The 24,001-nt window shown below is 29.6% G+C and overlaps 3 protein-coding genes across 3 annotated transcripts; 2 read left to right on the top strand and 1 right to left on the bottom strand.

Annotated features, from left to right (window-relative positions):
- The first annotated feature begins 3,933 nt into the window (after positions 1–3,933).
- On the top strand, positions 3,934–6,763 carry LOC107605448 (peroxidase 46). The gene is made up of 4 exons (XM_016307330.3): positions 3,934–4,270; positions 5,280–5,459; positions 5,534–5,699; positions 6,179–6,763. Exons 1-4 carry the CDS (start codon positions 4,028–4,030, stop codon positions 6,589–6,591), a joined length of 1,002 nt encoding a protein of 333 aa, XP_016162816.1. The 5' UTR covers positions 3,934–4,027; the 3' UTR covers positions 6,592–6,763.
- Positions 6,764–7,473: 710 nt separating this feature from the next.
- On the bottom strand, positions 7,474–11,353 carry LOC107605447 (12-oxophytodienoate reductase 1). The gene is made up of 5 exons (XM_016307328.3): positions 11,046–11,353; positions 10,806–10,946; positions 10,431–10,561; positions 8,916–9,089; positions 7,474–8,174 (listed from the first exon to the last, which is right to left on the bottom strand). Exons 1-5 carry the CDS (start codon positions 11,111–11,113, stop codon positions 7,585–7,587), a joined length of 1,104 nt encoding a protein of 367 aa, XP_016162814.1. The 5' UTR covers positions 11,114–11,353; the 3' UTR covers positions 7,474–7,584.
- A 4,834-nt stretch (positions 11,354–16,187) lies between these two features.
- Positions 16,188–21,018, top strand: LOC107605446 (disease resistance protein RPM1-like). The gene is made up of 2 exons (XM_016307327.3): positions 16,188–16,847; positions 18,852–21,018. The coding sequence occupies exons 1-2, from the start codon at positions 16,205–16,207 to the stop codon at positions 20,894–20,896; spliced, it is 2,688 nt and encodes an 895-aa protein (XP_016162813.1). The 5' UTR covers positions 16,188–16,204; the 3' UTR covers positions 20,897–21,018.
- Positions 21,019–24,001: the final 2,983 nt, after the last annotated feature.

Raw genomic sequence — 24,001 nt, 5'->3', positions numbered from 1 at the left:
AAAAAATAATAATAAAAAGCCGGTTTAACCAACCTCTTGGTCGATAAATCCAGCCACATGCGCAACGCGGTTTAACCGGTACATCCGGTCTTCTTCTTCCATCGGTTCTCCACTAAACCGGTTCAACTTCTCAAACCAGCAACTTAACAAAAAAAAATTTTTTTTCCTCTCTCACCCACCAACCTTCCCCTCACTCACAAAACTCACAAATGATCCGCCCTCACCAGCCACGGCTTTGCTATTTATACTACTCACTCATAAACCGTGGCTGCCTCTAGTGGTTTATGTTCGAAAGCATTTACTCATAAACCGTGGCTGCCTACCACGGTTTATGCTTCACATTCTCTTCACGTAAACCGTGGCTGCCTACCACGGTTTACATACAAAATGGTTTGATCATAAAACCTCCCTACCTCCCACGGTTTATGTGCATTTGGAATCCGTGGTTGGCTCCCACGGTTTCTATATAAATTGATTCAACGCAAAATGGTAACCAAATTCCAATTGTTGTAATTTGGTAAAGCTTACATCCAATCATTTTAATTTGGTAAATTGCCCTAAATTCTAACCACACTAAAAAAAACTTCTTTTACTAACAATAATCTCAACCTAAACTAACATAACTGAACTAAACATGCATATAAATTGTATAAATTATAACTCATATTGCTTGCTTTTAATCTATCTATACACTACCAAAAAGAAGAAGTTTAGCCATGAAAAAATTTGTGGCTAAATTCCAAAAAAACTATGGCAATTATGCTTTTGCAACAAATGAACATCTGTGGCTAAAGAGGGCAACGCGTTTTTAGTTAGCCACGCCTTTTACTCCAATAGCCACGGTTTTAACATCCGTGGAGACATTTTGTTAACCACAATTTTAACACGTTTAGATACACTCTTTTCCGTGACAAAATAAAACATACTTTACCTGTGACAAAATTGACCAAGCCAGACTTTTTTGCCACACTTTTTTTCGTGGCTAACGATAGAAGTTAAATTAAAAAAAAATATCATAATAAAAATGCTCTTTAATATAAAATTACATTATATAATATTAAAAAAATTAATCACATTCCTATATGTATTATCTATAGTATAAAAATATAAAATTAACAAATACTTAGTATTAAAAAGCAAATATCCTAGATTAATGGATTTAATGTTAAAAAAATATTCAAATAAAACTATTACAAAATAAATATCAAACTTTGCTAAAATGATACAAATCTTGAAAGTACCAAAATAATGAATTTATCAAGCTCTCCATTTCTTGTTACACAGATAATCCACATGCAAAAATATTTCTAGGTAAATAGTAAAAAATACACATAACTTCGGCCACTAAATTATACACCACTGAATTATACACCCTGTCGATACTCCAGTTGCTTTGTGTACTCCAATCAAATCTGTTAAGCAACATAGAGATCAAGAATTAAACTAAAAAATTAATAGGCCATGATTTGACTCCTTCAAAGATGATAAAAAAATTAAGGTACAATACTTACTTCTCGGATGTAATTTGCAACTGCTTTGCGGCCTTCAATTGTCAGTTGCATCTATCTACAACCAGAAACAAAAGAAAGAATGCACGTTGGAATAAAAAAAAAAAAAGTCTAAAACTAACTTTCATTGTTGACTAAAAGAAATATAAAAAACAAAATGATATCATGAAAATCTTCTTCGCGATTCGGGTTTACAGATAGAATTCTGATTCCACCGATTTTGCTTGCTTCTTCGGCGACTCAAACTGACGGTACTCGAACCGCAAATCATGGACCCTGCTCTTTCACAAAACCTAAACAGGAACGTCTTAAGCGAATTGCTCTGAAAGTTAGCTGAATTGATCTGAGTGCAGGAGTTAAAAAATTACGATCTGTAGAAACGGAAGAAAATGTTATTAGTAAAAGGGGTTAGCTGCATGTTATCAAACTTAATCAATTGCAGAAGCTAACAAATAGGAATTTTGGGAACAGTGGGAAGGAGTTATTGTTAAGACTGGGTGAGTGGGCTACTTAATAAAAGTTGCGCTTAACATTGCTGCTCAAAATTTCATTCATCTTATTAGACATGTTAATTTGAATTTTGTTTAGTGAAGTAACTGTAACTTTTTAATTTAGAGTAAAATTTAATTTTAATAAAAAAATATCAAATTGTAAAATTTATAACTTTAAACTATATTTCAAAAATTTCACATACTAATTAGAATTTAGAATTTTTACTCGTTGAATTTAAAAAAAAAATGGCATCAGTAAAAATTAAAATAAATAAACTTAAAACTTAAGAATTTGATACCTTTAAATTGAAAAAAAAAAAAGTGTACATAATTAAAAAATGAACTCCCATAAAAATAATTTTAATTTATTTTTTAAATTAAATTAATAAAATTTAGGTATAAAACTAATATTCTAAATTTTAAAAGTTAAAATTCTGTTTATTAATATTGCCATAAATTAATAGTGAGTAATTAAATAATGAATAATTAAATTAGTTATTATTTCAATCAATCATAGTTAGTATCTTTTACTTTCCAAAATTAGTTAGAACTATTTTATCAAAGATAAATATGTACTCTTTTTATAAGTACTCTTTTTATAATTTTAACATTTATTTTCAATTGAATCATTTTATTCTATCACCAAAGTCTCTAAATAATACATACGATAAAATTGGACACTGAAACTGACCAAAAAAAACACGCACAAAAAAATATAACAACTAAAAAATATAAATATTGAAATTGTATGTATATAATTTAGTTTTTTTGGTTACATTACAATCTGATTTAGTAATAATTAATGAATAATACAACCACGTTAAAAAACTACTATTAAATCAAAAAGGAAAAATTAATCAAATCAGCGCATAGCTAATACTAAATAAAAAAAAACACATAACCAAATTTAAGGATCATACGAAATGAGAAAATTGCATATCATCAACAACATCTAAAATTAAACCATTAACATACTTTATTAATTTTTCATGGCAGCACTCAAAAGGAGGGAGAAGAATTCAACAATTGAAGAATTGGAAAAGCCTGCACCTGATAAATTGAATTTACCTTAAGTTACAGTTTAAATTTTGAAAAAGTATAAACTGCATAAAAATATTTTGAGAGGGATGGAGGACAAAACCAAATTAAACGTAGAATTTGAAAGTGAAAATGGTTCGATTTTGCCACGGTAATCATTGAATCTGTGGTCATTGTAGAACTCATCTCAAGTTAGCCACGAATAAACAAAATTGTTAAAAATTTTCACAACATTTGACAACGGAAATACAAGACGTTGCAAGTGATTACCATGATCATATAAATTTGCCACTCTTTTTAGTTCGTGGGTATCTTTTTTTTGGTAACGTTCGTGTTTCTGGTAGTGTATGTCAATTAACTTAGAACAAGGATGAAAGCTAAGCAATGATACCTTACAATTTTGCCTAACTCTGCTTGGAGTTGTGCCAATGCCTCCTCTTCAACCAATAGCTCACGCAACTTAACTTTAAATTTGTAAAAACAATTATTTAAATTTTTAGGATAAATAACATAAATACATTAATAAATAAAGAGGTCACTTCGATAAAGACATTAAAAATGTCTTTTTTTTTTTTAAAGACGTTTATATGTGTCATGATATTATTGGACATCTTTATTAAATCAGTTAATAATTTATTTTTTAATAAACCAGAACAAAATCGGTTTATTATAGTAACAATAATAAACCCAATTATCTATATTATCATTATTAGATCCGATTTGATCCGATCGATTTACACAATCTAATTAAACAGACAAGTTAACTGCCACTTGAAAAATCCAAGTTGGTTAAATAATGGTAAAGCTGAAAATGCATTAGTGCATGACCAAATGGGAACTGTATGTCACAAAGTTGATCCAAACCACAATAAATGTAGCCTTAAATAGAATCATCAACCTCCTTGACAGATTCTGTTGTATGATTGCATCTCTTTATCAAGTGAGACACTCTATTCTGTGCACAAGTTGTACCACAAATAAAATAAGTCTATGGAGACAACAAGAGCAGTGGTGTTAACCAATGTTATTATTGCCGTGTCTTCACTTTTTATAGTGGTGTTGTTTTTAGTTGGATCTGTTTCAGGAGGTGGTAGCCTCTTCTTCAATTTCTATGGAAATTCATGTCCAGGTGTAGAGTTTGTTGTGAGAAATGCAGTCACCTCTTCCTCTTCTTCTGATGCTTCAATTCCTGGAAAGCTTCTTCGCTTGCTTTTCCATGATTGTTTTGTAGAGGTTAGTGAATTAGTAAGTAAAATAGACTTGATTTTACTCTTTTAATTTAGAGGAAAGTGACAAATAAATATATATCAATTTATATTTTGGACAGATTAATCTCTAAAAAAAAGTATTAATAAATTTTTTTAGAATACCATAATATACTATATTTAAATTAGTCTCTATGATTAAAATAAAATGTCTTAATTTAAATCAATTTGTCCATGTTTATTATCCTAAAACACTTTATTAGTATTTTTTTTAGAGACTAATCTAATCCGAAACAATCTCAAGGATTTATTTGTCACTTTACTCTTTAATTTAATTTAAATCACTCCAAAATTTAAACTTAATTACAAAAAGAATCACTGAGTCTAACTAATTCATTTATTTGGTTAGAGTTTAGGTCAAAGATATATACTATATATACTTATATAGCTAGCTCTCCTATATACTTTAATTTATTTTTTCTTTTTAATTAATTAAGAGGAATAAGTGATGAACTACTTAAAAGTTAAAATAACTATGCCTTGTGGCAATCATATTTTAGTACCCCTATTTGGAAGAGAAGCTTCCTAGCAATCCGTTCCTTTTATTTTCTTCATTATTATTTAATGCAATGATGGAATTCCAAGTAATTTTGCAGCTAATGAGGTTCTATTTATGTTATTATGAGTTGAAGTGGTCACATCGACATGTTTTTTAATTTATTTAATTAATTTATTTGACCTAATTTTCAATAACATCCTTGTAATTTCAAACATTTTATTTATTTATTTATTTTTACTAAAGATAGGAGACTCGAACCCGTGACCTCTTAGATGAGTATGAAGAGATTATGTCATTTGAGTTATAACTCATTGGTTTCAAACATTTTAATTAATTAGCTATATTTTTATAAAAAAATGTAATTAAGTCTCCAAAGCGATATTTCAACTTTACAAATTTATTTAACGTAAAAAACTTACCAACCATCTTTACTATGACATAGAAGTAGAAGAATTATTTATGGTATATATAATTGCAGGGATGTGATGCATCTTTGATGCTAAGAGGGAATAATACAGAGCTTAGTGATCCTGCAAATAGATCCATTGGAGGACTTTCAGTTATAGATTTGGCAAAAAGGGACCTTGAGATGTTGTGTCCTCAAACAGTTTCTTGTGCTGACATAATTGCTCTGGCTGCTAGAGATGCTGTTGCAATTGTAAGTGCTTATTATATCTTCATTACAATATTATTATTATTGCTAATTAATGATTCATTATTTTGAGAACACAGACAGGTGGACCTATGATTCCAATTCCCACAGGTAGAAGAGATGGAGTGGTCTCAGTTGTTTCCAATGTCAGACCCAATATTGTGGACACAAGTTTCACTATGGATCAGATGATTAATCTCTTCTCCACTAAAGGATTGTCCTTAATTGATCTACTTGTTCTTTCAGGTGCATTTTCAATTTCTATTTTCTCTGCTACTTCTCTTTCATATATAATTTACAACTATAGTTACTTTGGTTAGGTAGAAAGAATTGAAATATTAATGCCTTGTAGAGTTGCAGATGAGAAACAACACACCACATTTATTAGAATCACTCCTTTCCAGTTGGTACCATGCATGTTTTCCATTATATATAGTAGCTTTGAATTTTCAAACCCAACTTATTTTAACTATAAAGTATAAAGTATAAACCATTGCATTATAATGAATCATCTTAGAATTTTGTCTGCTCAGTACCATTTATCCCTCAATGCATTAACTATTTTGGCCCACTATTGTTTATCAAGTTCTCTACATTTTTTAATGCAATAACTGAAGTTTCTAGTGACAAATAATAGCCATGCTCGATGTATACAAAAAAAAAATCACTAAATCAGTTATCTGTATAAAATACATGTTAAAAACGCTTTCGCTTTGCGCTTGCAGGAGCTCACACCATTGGAGCAGCTCATTGCAGCTCCATTCGAAGTCGGTTCCAAGAAACCTCCAATGGAAAATTTACCCTGATTGACAAAACCCTTGACAGTAACTATGCCAATGATCTTATTCAACAGTGTCCAACAGGTGTAAGCCCTTCAGTGACAGTGAACAATGATCCTGAAACATCATTGGTGTTTGACAACCAATACTACAGGAACCTTATGAACAACAAAGGGTTGTTCCCATCTGATTCTGCATTGTTGATTGATGGCAGAACAAGGAAGCTAGTTGAGGATTTGGCAAATGATCAACAACTTTTCTTTGAGAGTTGGGGCCAGTCATTTTTGAAGCTCACAAGTATTGGAGTTAAAACTGGTGATGAGGGTCAGATTAGAAGATTTTGCGGAGCAACTAATTAATTAATGTATTGCATAATATGCAACTATGGCACAACTGAAGAATTTTCTTCATGTAGAGGTTTTATTGCTTTCTTAATTATTTATTCTAGTTTGATGTATTTGTTTTGAATCTGTGCATAAGGAATATTTTAAATAATTCTTATCAAATAATGGCAAATAGGATTGGGTTGTCTTCCTTATTTTTACTGCAAAAATATTATATACATACTAAAAATCCAATAACAAATTCAGTGGTCTTCTCTTCTTTATTGACATCATTACTCATTAGTCATTACACAACATAACAGAGTTGAAACCCATATTGCCCCTGAAATTTTCGACTAGCCTCAATTTCGACCCCCAAATTTATAGTTACCCAATTAACACCTCCAAATATTGGATTGTGCCCCACGCTTGCCTCTGTAGCTATCTCCGTTAACAGAGATTTGATGTGGCAAGTTAAGTTGACAGAGTGTGTATCCACGTGGCACTCAACTTGCTAGAAGGATGTGTGCTGAGTGAATGACGTGGCAAAAGTTGAATGAACTCAATTTGCAGCCCTCTTTTTCCAATATGTTTAAGACTTTGCTTGAGAAATTGAGTTCATTCAACTTTTGCCACGTCATTTACTCATCACACATCCATTCTAGCAAGTTGGGTGCCACGTAAATACACATTCTGTCAACTTAACGTGCCATATCAGATCTCCATTAATGGAGATAGCTACATGGGCAAACGTGGGTCACAATCTAATATTTGAGAGTGTTAATAGGGTAACTATAAATTTGGGGGTCGAAATTGAAGCCCGGTCGAAAATTTTCAGGGCCAAAATGAGTTTCAACTCCAACATAACATAAACTTCTCTCTGACTTGAGAAAGAGGTGCATCTATAGAAACAGCCTGTGAAAAATATAAAAAATCTTGTTTTTTTTTTTTTCGAAATTTAACTAATTTGTCAATTTATTCGAAAATAATTAAATCCGACGATAATAAGCGAATTTCTAGCTATACATTCTACTGAAGAAATGGATAGTCAGTATAACCAACAACAGGATCAGGAGTGTAGAATGTCTCTCTATTATACTTGTTGAGAGGAGCATCATTAATTGCAAACCTCTCTGGCAAATCTGGATTAGCCAAGAACAGACGGCCATAAGCAACAAGATCTGCTCTATTTTGAGCAATTGCATCAATCCCACCTTGTTGATCATAGCCTCCAGCAGCAATGAAAGTGCCATTGAAGGCCTTTCTCATTGGCACCAAGCTGTGTGGACATTGAGTACTTATTTCAAGCACATTCTTCATTCTTGGTTCTACCATGTGACAATATAGAATGTTGTATTTGTTTAATTCATTAACAATGTAGAGTCCAAGTTTCTTTGGGTTGGAATCTTCACTATCTGCAAAGTCTGCAAAAGGTGAGAGCCTAATTCCAACTCTGTCTGCACCTATCTCGTTTACAATGGCCTCGAGAACTTCCAACGTGAATCGACAACGGTTCTCCAGAGATCCGCCATATTCGTCTGTACGGTCATTCACTTGGTCTTTCATGAATTGCTCTAGCAAATACCCATGTGCTCCATGGATTTCAACCCCATCAAACCCTACAATTTACATCAGCATGAAAACATTGCACTTATTATTGGACTAATTTATAAGGTGAACCTTCACGTCCATTTGTCTTCATGTTAAGTTCATAATTGAGAACTTAGACGATAATCTAATTAGACTTATCAAATCATCTAACTATGTGAGTTTCCATTGCATAGCATGTTCATGTTTGTCTTGAAAAATATGATATCAATTATTAAATTAATTGTAGGGGTGCTCATGGATTCGATCTGATCCGCATATCAGCGGTATTTATCCGAATCCGATTCAAAAATTGCGGATATAGATCCGATTCGCAAGGCTTTCGAATCGGATTGGATTGCGAATTTTGTGTTGGTATCTGCATATTCGCGTCTCCGCAAAAATAAAGAAATAAATAAGTAAATTTTTTTTTATGTTTTATTTCAACTAATAATTATCATATATGTTGTATTATTTTAATTTATTATTTAAGAAAAGTATTTTAATATTATTTTAAGAGTAAATATATTTAAAAGAATAGAAAAAATAAATTTTATTGATATTTTTTAATAAAAATAAAATATATCCGATATCCGATCTTATCCAACCTTAAAAATTGCGGATATTGGATCCGATCCGATGATTTTAGTGTGGATCGGATCGAAATTTTGACCATATCCGATCCGCATTCACCCCTAATTAATTGACGACTTTTAACTATTATTTTTACATAAAAATATTTTCACATGAATAATCGCTTTAAACTAAATTACCTGCTTCTATAGCATTCCTTGCAGCAAGTCTGAAGTCATTAACAATATGAGGGATTTCATCGGTCCTAAGACGCCTTGGTGGTGTGTACTGAGCTTCATTACCATCATTACGAAATTGTGGTTTGAGGGGCTTGTCTGTTGAAGAAATTGGAGCCTCTCCATTTGGTTGATAAGCTGTAATTGCCAAAATTACACAACAAAATGACGGATTGTTATGTTTATTTGTTTATTTTGTGAGCAGAGAATGATATACATTGAGAAAAACAGAGACATTATAGTTAAAAATATTAAGCGTACATCAAAATTAACTTTCAGTTTATTTGTGTATAAATATATATTTGTAGTTTAATTTATTTTAACGTATATTTTATATTTTAATATATATTTTACATTGATAACTAATTTTGCACATTTAACATTTTTGTTAAAAATATATGAGAAGAAAAACTTGGTGAATAAATTATTTTTGTAACAATAATATTAAAAAAATAATATCTAAAATTACCGCATATAAGATAATATTTATAATTTTATACATATAGCATGTGTAATTACATAATATCACCATATCTTTTATACAAAAATGAAACCTTTAATAAAAGACACAGTTCTCACATCTCCTTAGGCATTTCAAACTTAATAAGTTCAGCTATCTCTAGAAGGTTAGGGGTGTGTTTGGGAAATCCGTTGGAATGGCAGAAGCACGTTTAAATTTCTTGAAAGTTTCAATTTTTGGTTTGGCAAATTTTTTTCTCTTGAACGCATAAGTGATTTTGCTGCCAAAACTACGTTTACAAGAAGCAACTATTTTAGCTTCTGCATTTTCTTAACGGGCTTTTGGCCATAGATATTAACCATTTATTTACCTTTTACCAACTTTATCCTTTATATATGTTATTGTTTGACATTATACACTTTTATAATTGTAATTTTTGTGTATTATGTTTGTTATTATCTTTTTATAATATGATTTATTGATTCTATTAGATAAAGTAAATTAAATAAAAAATTAACTGTAAATAATAATAATAGTAAAAAATTATAACATACTAAAAAAGAGTATTAAAAATACTAAAAATATATTATATAAAAAGATCATCAATAACTTTTAAATTTGTTTCAATCACTATAAAGTAAATATTTAATTTTTTTTATTATTTTCAGTACTCTCTTTTATAATTGTAATTCTCGTATACTATATTTTAAGTTGATGTCCATTTTAGTAATTTTTTATCTAAAAGTGATTTTAAATGGTACAAGCCAAACAACATTTATTTTACTATAATTTATTTTGATACAAAAATTAACAAACATAAATCACTTTTAACACAAACTTACTTTTGATCAAAATCAAGTTTGCAAAATAAATTTTATGCAAACTCCCGTCTACAAACTGTAATCAAAACACACACTAGAAAGTAGATACATCATACATACATGCCCAAGTTAATTAATGTTAGTCTAAGAAGGTGGGTAAGAAAATTTTTAGACAGAAAGTTAAAATGAGGAAAGTACCTGAACTTGATACCCTTCCAACATGCCAAAGCTGACAAAAGAATGTTGCACCTTTGGCATGAACAGCATCCACAATGGGTTTCCATGCTTCTACTTGCTCTTTCGTCCATATGCCCGGTGTGTGCAACGCCCTTCATTTCACCATTATTATTCATTATTCATATATTTAAATATACAAATATATTTAAGTTTTTGATTAACTAAAAAAACAAAAGCCTTTTTTTCTTTCTAAAACGCGAGATATCTAAGTTTTTTCGAAAGACCAATTTGTTCTTGTATATTTTGAACAGAAAGACTTAAATATCTCATATTTTAAAAAATTAAGAACGTTTTTATATTTTTAATTAGTCAAAAATAAAGTTAGAAAAGAAATACCCTTGAGCGGTGTTAGAGACTCCAGTAGCTTCAGTTATCAAAAAGCCTCCCTTAGAAGCTCTCTGGGAGTAATACAATACAGCATGGGATTGTGGAACATTGTCATAAGATCTCTGTCTTGTCAACGGTGCCAAAACAACTCTGAAATTACAAAATATTATTTTAATGTTAAACCTTAACTTGCTAAGTAAAAAGAAAACACATTATTAATAAGAGAAGAAGATTCTTATTATGACATACCTATGGGAAAGATTGAATTTGCCCATTTTGTAAGGAGTAAGAAGAGGAATCACTGGAGCTTCACCCATTCTAATAATAATTAATTAGTTTCTGTGATATAATAATGTTGTTTATATGTTGGGAATAAAGCAAGATATCTGAACTCCAACATTAATAAGCCATTTATTTATAGAGAGTAAAGTGAAGGGAGTGGACCAGTTCTAAAAGGATCCATACAATGTATGTAAGTTTTTTTTTTTTTTTTTTTTTATGAGTACAGTGTATGTAAGTTATTGCTTTCAGAACTTGGTGTATAATCTTTTCTCATTAAAATATATCTTTTGTTTACGCTTTTTTTAAATTATATTTATAATCAAATATTTATAATAATTAATAATGACTAAAAATAATAATATTTATACAACATTATGATTCAAAATTAGAGTTAAACCCTATTTTGGTTCTGAGATTGGCAGGTTGTACTAATTTGGTCCCTGACTTTTCAATTGTTATAATTTGATCCTCGAGATTCAAAAAAGTGCACCAATATAGTTCCTCGTATATCTTTCGTCGCTGGAATTCAACACTATTAATAGTGTAGCTCAAGTCTTGTCACGTTAGACATATTAAAACGACGTCGTATGCGTTTTGGCGTTAAAGAATGCACCAAATGACGTCGTTTGAGGGTTTGAATAATACTAAAACATTATATCCCTCCCTTTTGATATTGTTCAAACCCTAAAATGACATTATTTAGTGCTTTACTCTTTTAGCATCAAAACGTGTACAGCATCGTTTTAATATGTCTAACATGGTAAGACTTGAGCTATCTCACTAACGACGTTAAAGAGGGACTACATTGGTGCACTTTTATCTGGAGGGCCAAAGTGTAGCAATTGAGAAGTCAGGACCAAATCAGTGCAACTCGCTAATTTTAGGGACTAAAATAGGGCTTAACCCTCAAAATTAATCATAATTATTTATTTTTATCTATATTTTATTTTTTTTTTTTTTGTTTCCCACGGTATCCCCCAACCCGGCAGGTCAAGGACTAATCCGTCGCGGTACTGAGCTCCATTTAAGGGTTTGCCGCTGGCCAATGGATTGCTGCATGCACAAGGCGGAATTCGAACCCCCAACACTTGCTTAAGCGGACTAATTAGCTAATCACTAGACCAACCCAACTTGGTTATTTTTATCTATATTAATTTGAGATTATGTGGATAAAATATAATTATATTATATTTAAAAAACGTAAAAGATATTCCGAAACAATTATTATGATGGCTTTGTTGCTAGTTGCTAATAATAGAATAGGATGATGTCGGCCATTACGCACAATCACAACCACCAGGTTTGACACTTAGTTTAGCAGCCATTCGAAAGGCAACGACTTTAGTGAATTAGTGGGGCAATTTCAAACTGGATGGCTTTTTGCCTTTTTTGGACTGAAAAAAAGTCAAAACATCTTGACGAGCAGAACATATTATTTTTAATTAGTACTTTTTTATATCAATACTTTTAGATATCAGTTTAATTGTTTTAATTTAATAGTTTAATAATATATTTTTAAATGTTATTGATTAATTATTAACAAAAAATAATAATAAAAAGTTTTAAACAACGACAATTATCTCAAAAACAACGAGTCTCTTAATAAAAAATATATTTTTTTGTGATCTTTACTGTTATGAAATTGGTTAGTTCTCTTGTCAATATTTTTTTTTTGTATTAACAGAATAAATCTACATGACATGTTAAACTATTAATTTATCCGTTAAGAATCAACTAAGATTAACAAATTTTTTTTTGTTGGGAGTTTCGATGTCTTTTAAAGGTAATGGTCAGGGTTATTTAGTTTTTTTTAATATTTTTTTTGTTACTTTTTTTAAATATGTTGGGTAAATTTTCTGTGTAAAACTAAGAAATATTAGTGATTTTTAATTAAATTATTTTTACTTATAAACATCAAATAAAAGATATATTAGTGATTAACATGTCACATAAATATATTTTTGAGAGAAATTATTAACAGAAAGACTAACTAATCTAAAAAAAATTAAATATCAAAAACCAAAATGAATATTTTTTTATTGAAGCATCATAATTTTTTGAAAAAATTATTTGGGACCAAAATAGACTTATAATAATAAATTTTACTAACCCTTTAATATATTTTTTTTAGCTGTTATAATGCTTTGTTTCCAAAATAATTTTTATTTGATCTATTAATTGAATTCTAATATTGCATTAGAATTAGAATTGGAATTGAATAAATATAATTTATTTTTAAAATTAATTTAAAAAATGAGAAATATATTATATTCCTAAATTATTTATAGATTATACTCTTTAGGAAAATAAAACTTGCAATAAAATAAAACAAATTAAATAGTATGCAATTTTTCTTTTTATTGAGTTAGCCCAACTTGCAACTTGTGTCATTCTCTCCAAGTAACGAGTAACTAGTAATTAGCATTTAGCCATATAAATGAATGAGTCTGGGATTGAAACTAAGTATATTTTTGTTCATGTTTATTTATGTTTGGTTTTAATTTTGATAGGTCTAATTTATTTAAGAAAACTAGAAAAGAAATTGAAAATTTGTTCTAACTTTTTTTTTTAATAGACTTAATACATTGATAAAAATTTTAAGCAGATATGCATTATATTCAAAAAATTTCGTAAGACACAATAAGACAAAATCATGCAGATATGGATTAAGAAAAAAATGTGACACAATATTTTTAAAAAATATTATTTGTATATTAAAATTGGTTTCTAAAATCAGTCATTAATATATTTATATATAAATATATGTATAATTTAATTTATTTTTAATGTGTATTTATATTCTAATATGTATTTTATATTAGTAGTTAATTTTAGTTACTAATTTTGATGTAGCGTAGTCAAATGTTTTTACCATAATTATAGTAGACTTTTATCATTACATTCACGACTAAATCTCCAAAGTGGTCCCTGAAATTGATGTCGTGCTCCAAAATCGTTCCTAAAATTCCAATTGCACCAATTAGGTCTCTGTGATTAAAAAAATTGCACCATATTAATCCTTGATCCGTTTTCTGTTAACGACGCACTGATGTGGCTTGATGACGTGGACCTTTGGTGATACATGTCACCTTATGATTTGGTCACGAGTAACGGTATGATGACGTGTCGGTCAGCGACATGTGGCATGCTGACGTAGATGGTTATGCCACGTGTCACAATACTATTTTGCTACGTGTCGGATTATGTCATGTGTCACAATGTTATTTGTCCACGAGTCATCCACTATGTCATCATTACATATGCACCAAATTGGTTCCTTACTTTGTATCAAATGATTCATTTTAGTCCCTGAAATTGAATGTCATACATCAAATTAGTCCCTTCATCAGTTTGTTCTCTTTTTTTTATAAATTCAAAATTTTTAATATCTTTAAATACACTAATTTTATTTTTATTTTTTTACAATTTATTTAAATACAAGTGCTTTTATAAAATATTTTTAAAATTTTAATTTTAATTATACAATTTTTTATCGAACACCTTAATAAATATTTTAAGAATACTTGATAAGGCATTTGTTAACTAATATAAATTTATTATTCCCATCCGTTTTAAGAATGTTCAATTCTCCATATATTTGACTTCTCACTAAATTAATAAAATAGATTTATAATAATTCATTTTATCTATAACTTAGCTAGGCGCCCTTTTCCTATATTACACTATTAATTAATATAAGCACTTATTGTAACTATGACTTGAACAATATTAAAACAAATACAAATAAACACAAGAGGCAATAATAAAATTTTAGATTTAGCTAACACGTGTTCTAATGATACAAGTTTAAATTAATAATTAAAAAAATATTATAAAAAAATTGTATAATAAAAAATATAATTAAAATTAGTGTATCAAAAAATATTGGGAATTTTAAATTTACAAAATAATGACAACAAACTGATGAAGGAACTAATTTGGTGCACGCCATTCAATTTTAGAGACTAAAATGAGTCATTTGATGTAAAGTAAGGAATCAATTTGGTGCATATGTAATGATGATATAGTGGATGATACGTGGACAAATAACATTGTGACACATAGCATAATCTGACACATGGCAAAATAACATTGTGTCACGTGGTATAACCATCTACATCAGCATGCCATATGTCACTGACCGACACGTCATCATACCGTTACATATGGCCAAATCATGAGGTGACACGTGTCACCAAAAATGCACGTCATGAAGCTACGTTAGCACGTTGTTAACGGAAAACGGGCCATAGGGATTAATATGTTGCAACTTTTTTAATTTAAAAAACGTAATTGATGCAATTAGAATCTTAAGAACGATTTTAGTGCAAGACGTCAATTTTAGCGACCACTTTCGAGATTTAGTCTTATATTCACACTACGGACACTAATTCCAAGGTAAATGAGACGAGATGGATATTTGATTATACATATTCATTTTAAAATTAATATGTTAGTCTCACTTTCTGTTTCATTATCACGGTATTTTATTTTTTTAAAATTATTTTAGTTTCTGATCTTATTTTTTGTGAGATAATGCAATCCGTTTGTCATTTTCACCGTCTAACTCGAAACGACAAAAATATATTCTCCATATAGATTTTTTTGGTCAGTATTAAAATAGGATTGAAAGTCCAAGAGAAGAACAAACTGAATATAAATAACATAGGATAATGTAGCCCCTCTTTCATTCTCTTTGAAGAGTTTCACTAAATTTGAAAATGGACAATCCAAAAAAAAATAAAAAATATACTCCCCATATAGATTATTGAAACTTGAAAATATTTTTGCTTCAGAGTAGCGACAATAAAATTTATTTTTATCTGAGTATTCACCATGATCGTCATGTTGATCACTGCATAACTTTGAATGCAAGCAACAAGTATTGAGCTAAGAATGGGTGAATCAAGATATATAATTGTTGCATAGAGCAAGCAACATGTAGAACAAGTTAGAATATGTTCCTTAATTAATTTGCTCATCACACATGATTCCATTACTTTTAACAAAGAGATATGTGCCTTTCTTGATGCATGATGGATAAGTTATCCATATTCTCTGCTGCTACTACTATATATAGAGGTGAGTATGTAAATACATGTTATTAACGAAAACCAAATACTAAAATGGCAGAAATAGCAGTAAACCTTGTTGTTGACAAACTAATCCCATTACTCAAAAGTGAGGCAAAGTTGCTGAGTGGCGTGCGTGGCCAAATCGAAAGCATCAGCAACGATCTACGGCTGATGCGAGCATATCTCAGGGATGTAGATGCAAAGGCGGAGATGGAGGCACAGAACTCTGATCAGAGCAGAAAGGAGTGGGTTGCTCAAATCAGACAAGTTTCCATCCGCATTCAAGATGTGATCGACCTTTACTTGTACAAGGTGGCCAACAATGATGATGACGACCACCACAATCCCCGCCGTGGACGGCGAAACGCCGTTGCTGGGGTTCTGTGCAAAATTTGTGACTTGCTCAAAAGTTGTGTACCCCGCCATGAGATTGCATCTGAGATTGGCGAAATCAGAGAGTCAATAAACAGACTCAAGGAAGCAAGACAATTGTACGGCGACTCCAATGCTGCTGCAGAATCAAGCGGCGGTCGCAGTTCATCACCGCAACGGCATTACCTTCGACTGCAAGCCAATTTTGCTGAAGAAGAAGAGCTTGTGGGGATTGAACATGCCAAGAAAGAGCTCACCAACTGGCTCTCAGAAGGCGCTGCTGGTCGCACAGTCATCGCTGTGGTGGGCGAAGGCGGACTTGGTATTCTGCTTCCCTCTCTACTTTCTATATTATGTTTCTCTCTGTCCAATTCAAAAAGAAAAAGCAATTTTGTTAAATTCTGGTCATGTAACCAGCAAAGAAAAGTAAATCATCGGATGAAATCTCACACCAATCTTACACCATTAAAATCATCATTGATGGCTATTTGATGGCTACAAATCACAAAAATTGCTGCCTCTACCATTCCTCATTCAAAAATATTACATCCTAATTATAAAATGAGAAAGTTTAGGGTAAAATCTGACCAATATTTAATTATAAAAAAATTAGTAATTTTACACTATTAGATATAATCTCATACCATTAAAAATACTATTGATAATCAATTGATAGTTACAAAACATAAAATTTATTGACCTCGTAACACTCTTATGAAATTATACTTGCGTCTTAATCTAGTCTTTAAAATTTAAATTGATTTATTCAATTTGATTTTTTTTTAATTTGATACCTATGACTCGTATTAGTTTTTCATCCTATTTAATTTTTTATAGAATTATTAATAATATATTTGAGATAGACTAACCATTATAAATTGTGACAATTTTTTTTACTTCATAAAAATTCTTTAAAGTTTTTAAGTAAAATTAGGATTAAAATTATAAATTTTTCGTAGGGAACAAATTATTGAGGTAAAAAAATTTTAATTGCAAGCCATTAGAAGGTCTAATATATAAAATAGCCATTAGTGCATCTTAATATATTGTTAATGATTTTTTTAGTAAAAATAATGATAGAGACTAACGTTAGAATATTAAATTAGGGAGATTAAACTGAATAAATTAAAATTTTAAAAATTAAATAAAAATAGGTGTAACTTTATAAATCAATATAAGTATTAACTCCCTAATTATTGTGAAGGATAATAGAAAAAATAGTTTGCAGGTTATTAATTCTTAGGACCATTAGAATTTCGAACAGGGAAAGTATGGGAGGCTTAGGGAGTATTAGAAATATAACTATTAGTTTTATCTTTTTCTATCGGAATAAGCTTCTGGTATGATTGGTATCATGATATAGTATTAGAGCTCTAGATCTAAAATGTATAGTACCCATTTTTTGAAATAAATCATCTTTAAAATAATAATTTGTTAACACAAAGCATATTTTTTTATGTCCTAGGGTCTTGTCGATCACTCTATCCGTGAAGCTTTTTTTAATTTTTATTGATAAATTTATAAAATTTTGACATTTATATTTTTAATAAAAATGTGAAAAAAATAGAAAAAAAAAAGAAAACAGCTACAGAAACATAAAACTCTATATAATAATAAAAAAGAGAAAAGTCTTAATAAAGTTTGAACACTAAATAAAAATATATCCTCATTGTATATTGAAGTAAATTGTTGCCTCATTAATATAGTATTTTTATATTATGTTTTTATTAATAAAAAGGTAAAATCGTATACAATTAGATGTTATTAATTTTTTAATCAATTTATCAAATTTATATATTTTTTTTCATATAATATAGCATTTTTATATTAATAAATAGTAAACAATTAAGGAAGTACCTACTCTCTAATTTTTTATTTGAATATTTTAGATATGCATTATTTGGTTATATTTGTATCTGATAGATGATAATTACAAACTATTGTTGTTATTTTATTGATGATTTATATTATTATCTTTAAATTAGTTTTTCTATTTTACTATTCAAGTAAAAATAACATGCATTAAAGAGTTAAAAAGTGCTAAAAAATATACATTTTAAATTAATTATTATGTATTTATGTATAAATATATATGTTATATTATTTATTTTTTATGTGTATTTTATATTATAATATATATTATTAATTCGGTCGTTGATTTTTAGTGTATCCATTATATAATTAGAAATGGTTTTTTTTTTGTTAATCTATTTCCATTAAATTCTTTTTTAGAAGTAATTTTTTTTAATCATGGTTCTTTAATTTTATCTTAGACGCTTTTATACATATTTAATCGTACCTTTTCGTCATGTATGATTTGAAACAGGTAAAACGACTCTGGTGAGAAATGTATACAAGCAAGAACAACAAAAGCACTCTTTTGATTGTTATGGGTGGGTGGATGTATCTCGCTCACTCAAAGGAGTGCAGTTGTTCAAGACTTTGCTGCGGAGCTTTCATGATATGAAAGAAAGCAATGTGGACAAGAACCTTCATGCTTTGATTGAAGATACAAGAGAATACTTGGAAGGAAAGAAGTACTTAATAGTACTTGATGATGTTTGGGAGACAGATCTATGGGGAGTTGTGGAATTGGCATTACCGAAAAAGAATGGAATGATAATGATTACAACAAGATACATGGGTGTTGCTGATTCTTGCAAAGTGTCAGCAAAAGTTCATACCTACCCATTGAAGCCTCTAGAACTCAAAAATGCCTTGAGACTCTTCCATTCGAAGGCATTTCAATCTGGTTCCAAGAATCCGTCAGAAGAGTTGATGAAACTATCTGAAGAGTTCACAAAAAAGTGTGATGGTGTGCCACTTGCAATTGTGGCTATAGCTTCTCTTCTGTCAACCAAGAAAGAAAGAGTCTCAGAATGGAAGGCGGTGTACAACAGCCTTCAATCAAAGCTTGCAAACGATTCTCATCTTAAAGGTTACCATCAGGCACTGTCAGAAAGCTATCAGGATCTTAGTTACCACCTCAAGTCATGTCTCTTGTACTTTGGCCTATTTCCCGAGCAATACGCAATCAAGAGGGCAAGGCTCATCAATTTGTGGATAGCTGAAGGGTTTGTGGAGTGCAGAGAGCACCAAACTCAACAAGAAGTTGGAGAAGAGTACTTAGCTGAGCTCATTGCTAGGAGCTTGGTTAAGGTAGCTGATGTGAACATTTACAGCAGAGTTAGAAAGTGTAGAGTTCATGATTTGATGCATGACTTCATTGTCAAGAAATGCGAAGAGTTCAACTTCTGCCAAGTGAAGAAAGGTAACCCGTTTTGTTTTGATAAATGGAGTAGACGTTTATCAATTGGCACAAATGTTGACTTTGCTGATCTGAGAACAAGTGCTGATAGAAACCAATGTAGCTTGTTGCGTTCTTTCCTTCTTTATGATATTATAGATGAGGAGGAAATGATAAGCACTTTTGTGAACTCACTTTTCTCTAATTTCAAGCTCTTGGTGACACTGCACTTTGAAAACATACCACTTGGTCATCTTCCAGAAACAATTGGAAACTTTGTCCACTTGAAATACTTAAATTTAAGAGATACCAACATTGAGACCATCCCCAAATCCATCGGAAAGCTCCGAAACCTGGAGACTCTTGACCTAAAAGAGACCAATGTGAGTGATCTTCCGGTGGAGATTTACTCACTTACAAAGCTGTGTTATCTTAATGTGCGTACAAAAAGGAGGGAAGATGTGAAATTAAAGAGAGGGGTTGCAAATTTAACGGCCCTACAAAAATTAGCCTGGGTTGATGCAAGTGATGTTGTTGAGGAACTGAAGAATTTAAAGCAATTGAGGAGTTTGAAGATCGAAAATGTTGTTAGAAAGGATGAAATGGGGTTGTGCAATGCTATAGAGAGCATGACCAATCTATGCTCATTGTTGATAATTGCCAAAGACAATGAAATCATTGAATTGGAGTCACTAACTAGTCCTCCTCGACACCTTGAGCGTCTTTACTTATTTGGAGGTTATCCAGAGAAAAAGGTGCCAGATTGGGTTTTTAGACTCGAAAATCTAATCAAGTTGGAGTTGGTAAGGTTTAAATTCACACAAGATCAATTGTGTTTTGTAGGGTGCCACCTGCCAGAATTGATGCGACTTTATGTCCAGTCATTCGAGGGTGATGAATTAAACATCCAAAAGGGGTGGTTCCGAAAACTACAATCACTCGAACTAGGGGGTCCAATATTAAAAACTATTAGAATAGATGAAGGATCACTGCCTTGCCTCCAACACCTTGCCCTCCCAGTTGGGACTCTGAAGTCAAAAACAGTACAAGTGCCAGGTCATGTTCGGAGGGAATGGATTATCCAACCTCTCATACCCATTATCTCCATGATGAGTTGCTCCTAGCCCCATACACAACAAATTAAGAATAAAGAGAGGGTTGCTTTTACACTATGAATCAGTGATTTGTGATTTAATAAAATAATAGTAATGACTATGTTTGATTGAATTTCTCGCCGATTTTTAATATTTTGGGGTACTTATGATGGTCAAAGAATCTTTGACTTTAACTCATATTTGTCCCAATTGGGATTATTGACCCGATTATTAAAGGAAAAGTATAGGTAAACAATAAAAATATTAAATAATGTAAACAATAGATATATTAGATGTTCATTTTTTTAGTGTACGGATGCTTATTTTAATATTAAAATTTAGAGGATTAATTTAGAGGTGTAATATATTTTTATTTGATTGGTGGTTATTCATATTGTTCAACAAAGTGATTATCTCTGACATTCCCTATTATGAAAACATGCACCTTCCTAAATTATAGATGCACAATATAATAATGCTTTGCACACTATTTTATTTTATATTCCATAACTTTTTACTATTCATTATTGAGTTGAGATGAAATATTTCATGTGAATTCATGATTTAGTTACTCATGTTTCTATTCATTTTACAAAACTCTCACCCCTATTTTTAGTTTTAATTTTAGTTTTATACCATCCACATCTTTATTCTTATATTTTTATTCATAAGATGTATGTGCGAATTAAATATGTTGATAGCAGAATAAATAGTCAAATTTGTCTCCGAAAGATTATTCGTTTTTTAAATTGATCTCTGAAAGATTTTTTTAATCAAATTCGTCCTTCAAATATTTTAAATTAATCGCGTTAGTCCTTTAGTCATTTTTTTGTTAACGGCGCCAAAATTTGTTAATATGACACGTTAAGTGATACTACAATACACATGTAAGAATCTTAATTGACTATTAACGTGATAAGTTTATAAAATTAGATCAAAACAAAACCTAATTGAGAGAAAAACTTGAGGTATTAAAATCTCTCAATTTGAGTTTTTTTTTTTATCTAATTTCATAAACTTATCATATTAGCCATCAATTAGGACTATTAGGTGTGTATTGTGGTGTCAATTAACGTGTCACATTAACAAACTTTGACGTTATTAGCAACAAAAGTGACGAAATGACTAAAATGATTAATTTAAAATTTTTGAAGGACAAATTTGATTAAAAAAATCTTTCGAAGACTAATTTGAAGAATGAGTGATCTTTTAGGAACTAATTTGACCATTTATTCATAAAAAAAATCCTTTTCGCTCTTGATTTTTACTCTTATGAGACTGATTAGTCACTCTGACAATATTTTCTCTTTGTATCAACGAAATATGTCTACATGATATATTAAACTGTTAATTTATTCGTTAAGAGTAAACTAAGATTGATAAATTTTTTTTGTTGAGAGTCTCGTTGTCTTTTAAGGATAATGGTCTGGGTCGTTTAATTTTTTTAATATTTTTTTGTTACTTTTTTTTTTAAATATGTTAGTTAAATTTACGGTATAAAACTAAGAAATATTAGTAATTTGTAAATTGTTTTTACTTATAAACATAAATAGAAGATATATTAGTTAAATATCAAGGGCCAAAATGAGTATTTTGTTTATTGGGTCCTCTTAGTTCTTCGAAAAAATTATCAAAAACCAAAATGGACTCATAATAATAAATTTTACTAATTCTTTAATATTTTTTTAGCTGTTATAATGCTTTTTTTTATCTAAATTAATTTTTATTTGATCTATTAATTGAATTCTAGTATTACATTAGAATTGGAATTGAATAAATATAATTTATTTTTAAAATTAATTTAAAAAATAAGAAATGTATTATATTCCTAAATTATTTGTAGATTATACTCTTTAAGAATATAAAACTTGCAATAAAATAAAACAAATTAAATAGTATGCAATTTTTTTTTATCGAGTTAGTCCAACTTGTAATTTGCGCCATTCTCTCAAAGTAACGAGTAACTACTAACTAGTAATTAGCCATATAAATGGATGAGTTGGGGTTGAAACTAAGTATATTTTTGTTCTTAATATTTATTTATGTTTGGTTTTAATTTTGATAGTTCTAATTTATTTAAGAAAACTAGAAAAGCAATTGAAAATTTGTTCTAACTTTTTTCTAATAGACTTAATACATTTATAAAAACTTTAAGCAGATATACATTATATTAAAAAAAATTCATAAGACACAATAAGACAAGATCATGCAGATATGGATTAAGAAAAAAAATGTGACACAATGTTTTTTTAAAAATATTAGTATACTAAAATTACTCACTAATATATTTATATATAAATATATGTATGATTTAATTTATTTTCAATATATATTTATATTTTATATGTTAGTTTCATTTTCTGTTTCATTATCATGGTATTTTAATTTTTGTCAAATAAAGATTTCTTTCTATTTTTACAAAAAGACAATATAACTATATAAAAAAAATATTATTTTAATTTCTGATCTTATTTTTTGTGAGACAATGCAATTCGTTTGTCATTTTCACCGTCTAACTCGTAACAACAAAAATATATTCTCCATGTAGATTTGTTTTTGTCAGTATTGAAATAGGATTGAAAGTCCAAGAGAAGAACAAAGTAAATATAAATAGCATAGGATAATGTAGCTCCTCTCATTCTCTTTGAGGAGTTTCACTAAATTTGAAAATGGACAATCCAAAACAAAAAAATCAAAAGTATATTCTCCATATAGATTATTAAAACTTGAAAATATTTTTGCTTCAGAGCAGCAACAATAAAATGTGGTGGTTAAGGCCATGTCCAGTAGATGCACAATATAATAATGCTTTGCACACTTTTATTTTATATTCCATAACTTTTTACTATTCATTATTGAGTTGAGATGAAATATTTGATGTGAATTCATTATTTAGTTTCTCATGTTTCTATTCATTTTACAAAACTCTCACCCCTATTTTTAGTTTTAATTTTAGTTTTATACTATCCACGTCTTTATTCTTATATTTTTATTCATAAGATGTATGTGCGAATTAAATATGTTTGCTAGTAGAATAAATAGTTAAATTTGTCTCCGAAAGATTACTCGTTTTTTAAATTGGTCTCCGAACAATTTTTTTAATAATCAAATTCGTCTTTCAAATATTTTAAATTA

The sequence above is a fragment of the Arachis ipaensis genome, chromosome B6 (assembly GCF_059453495.1).
Source record: "Arachis ipaensis isolate K30076 ecotype BB chromosome B6, ASM5945349v1, whole genome shotgun sequence".
NCBI lineage: Eukaryota > Viridiplantae > Streptophyta > Magnoliopsida > Fabales > Fabaceae > Arachis > Arachis ipaensis.
This window is presented reverse-complemented; position numbering and strand designations above follow the sequence as displayed.

Coding starts and splice junctions, on each gene's coding strand:
- LOC107605448 (XM_016307330.3), top strand. CDS start 4,028: ATGGAGACAACAAGAGCAGTGGTGTTAACCAATGTTATTATTGCCGTG. Junction 4,271..5,279: donor TCCATGATTGTTTTGTAGAG/GTTAGTGAATTA, acceptor ATATAATTGCAG/GGATGTGATGCATCTTTGAT. Junction 5,700..6,178: donor TGATCTACTTGTTCTTTCAG/GTGCATTTTCAA, acceptor TTGCGCTTGCAG/GAGCTCACACCATTGGAGCA.
- LOC107605447 (XM_016307328.3), bottom strand. CDS start 11,113: ATGGGTGAAGCTCCAGTGATTCCTCTTCTTACTCCTTACAAAATGGGC. Junction 10,562..10,805: donor GTCTCTAACACCGCTCAAGG/GTATTTCTTTTC, acceptor GGTGAAATGAAG/GGCGTTGCACACACCGGGCA. Junction 8,175..8,915: donor AAGGAATGCTATAGAAGCAG/GTAATTTAGTTT, acceptor TGTAAATTGTAG/GGTTTGATGGGGTTGAAATC.
- LOC107605446 (XM_016307327.3), top strand. CDS start 16,205: ATGGCAGAAATAGCAGTAAACCTTGTTGTTGACAAACTAATCCCATTA. Junction 16,848..18,851: donor GGTGGGCGAAGGCGGACTTG/GTATTCTGCTTC, acceptor GATTTGAAACAG/GTAAAACGACTCTGGTGAGA.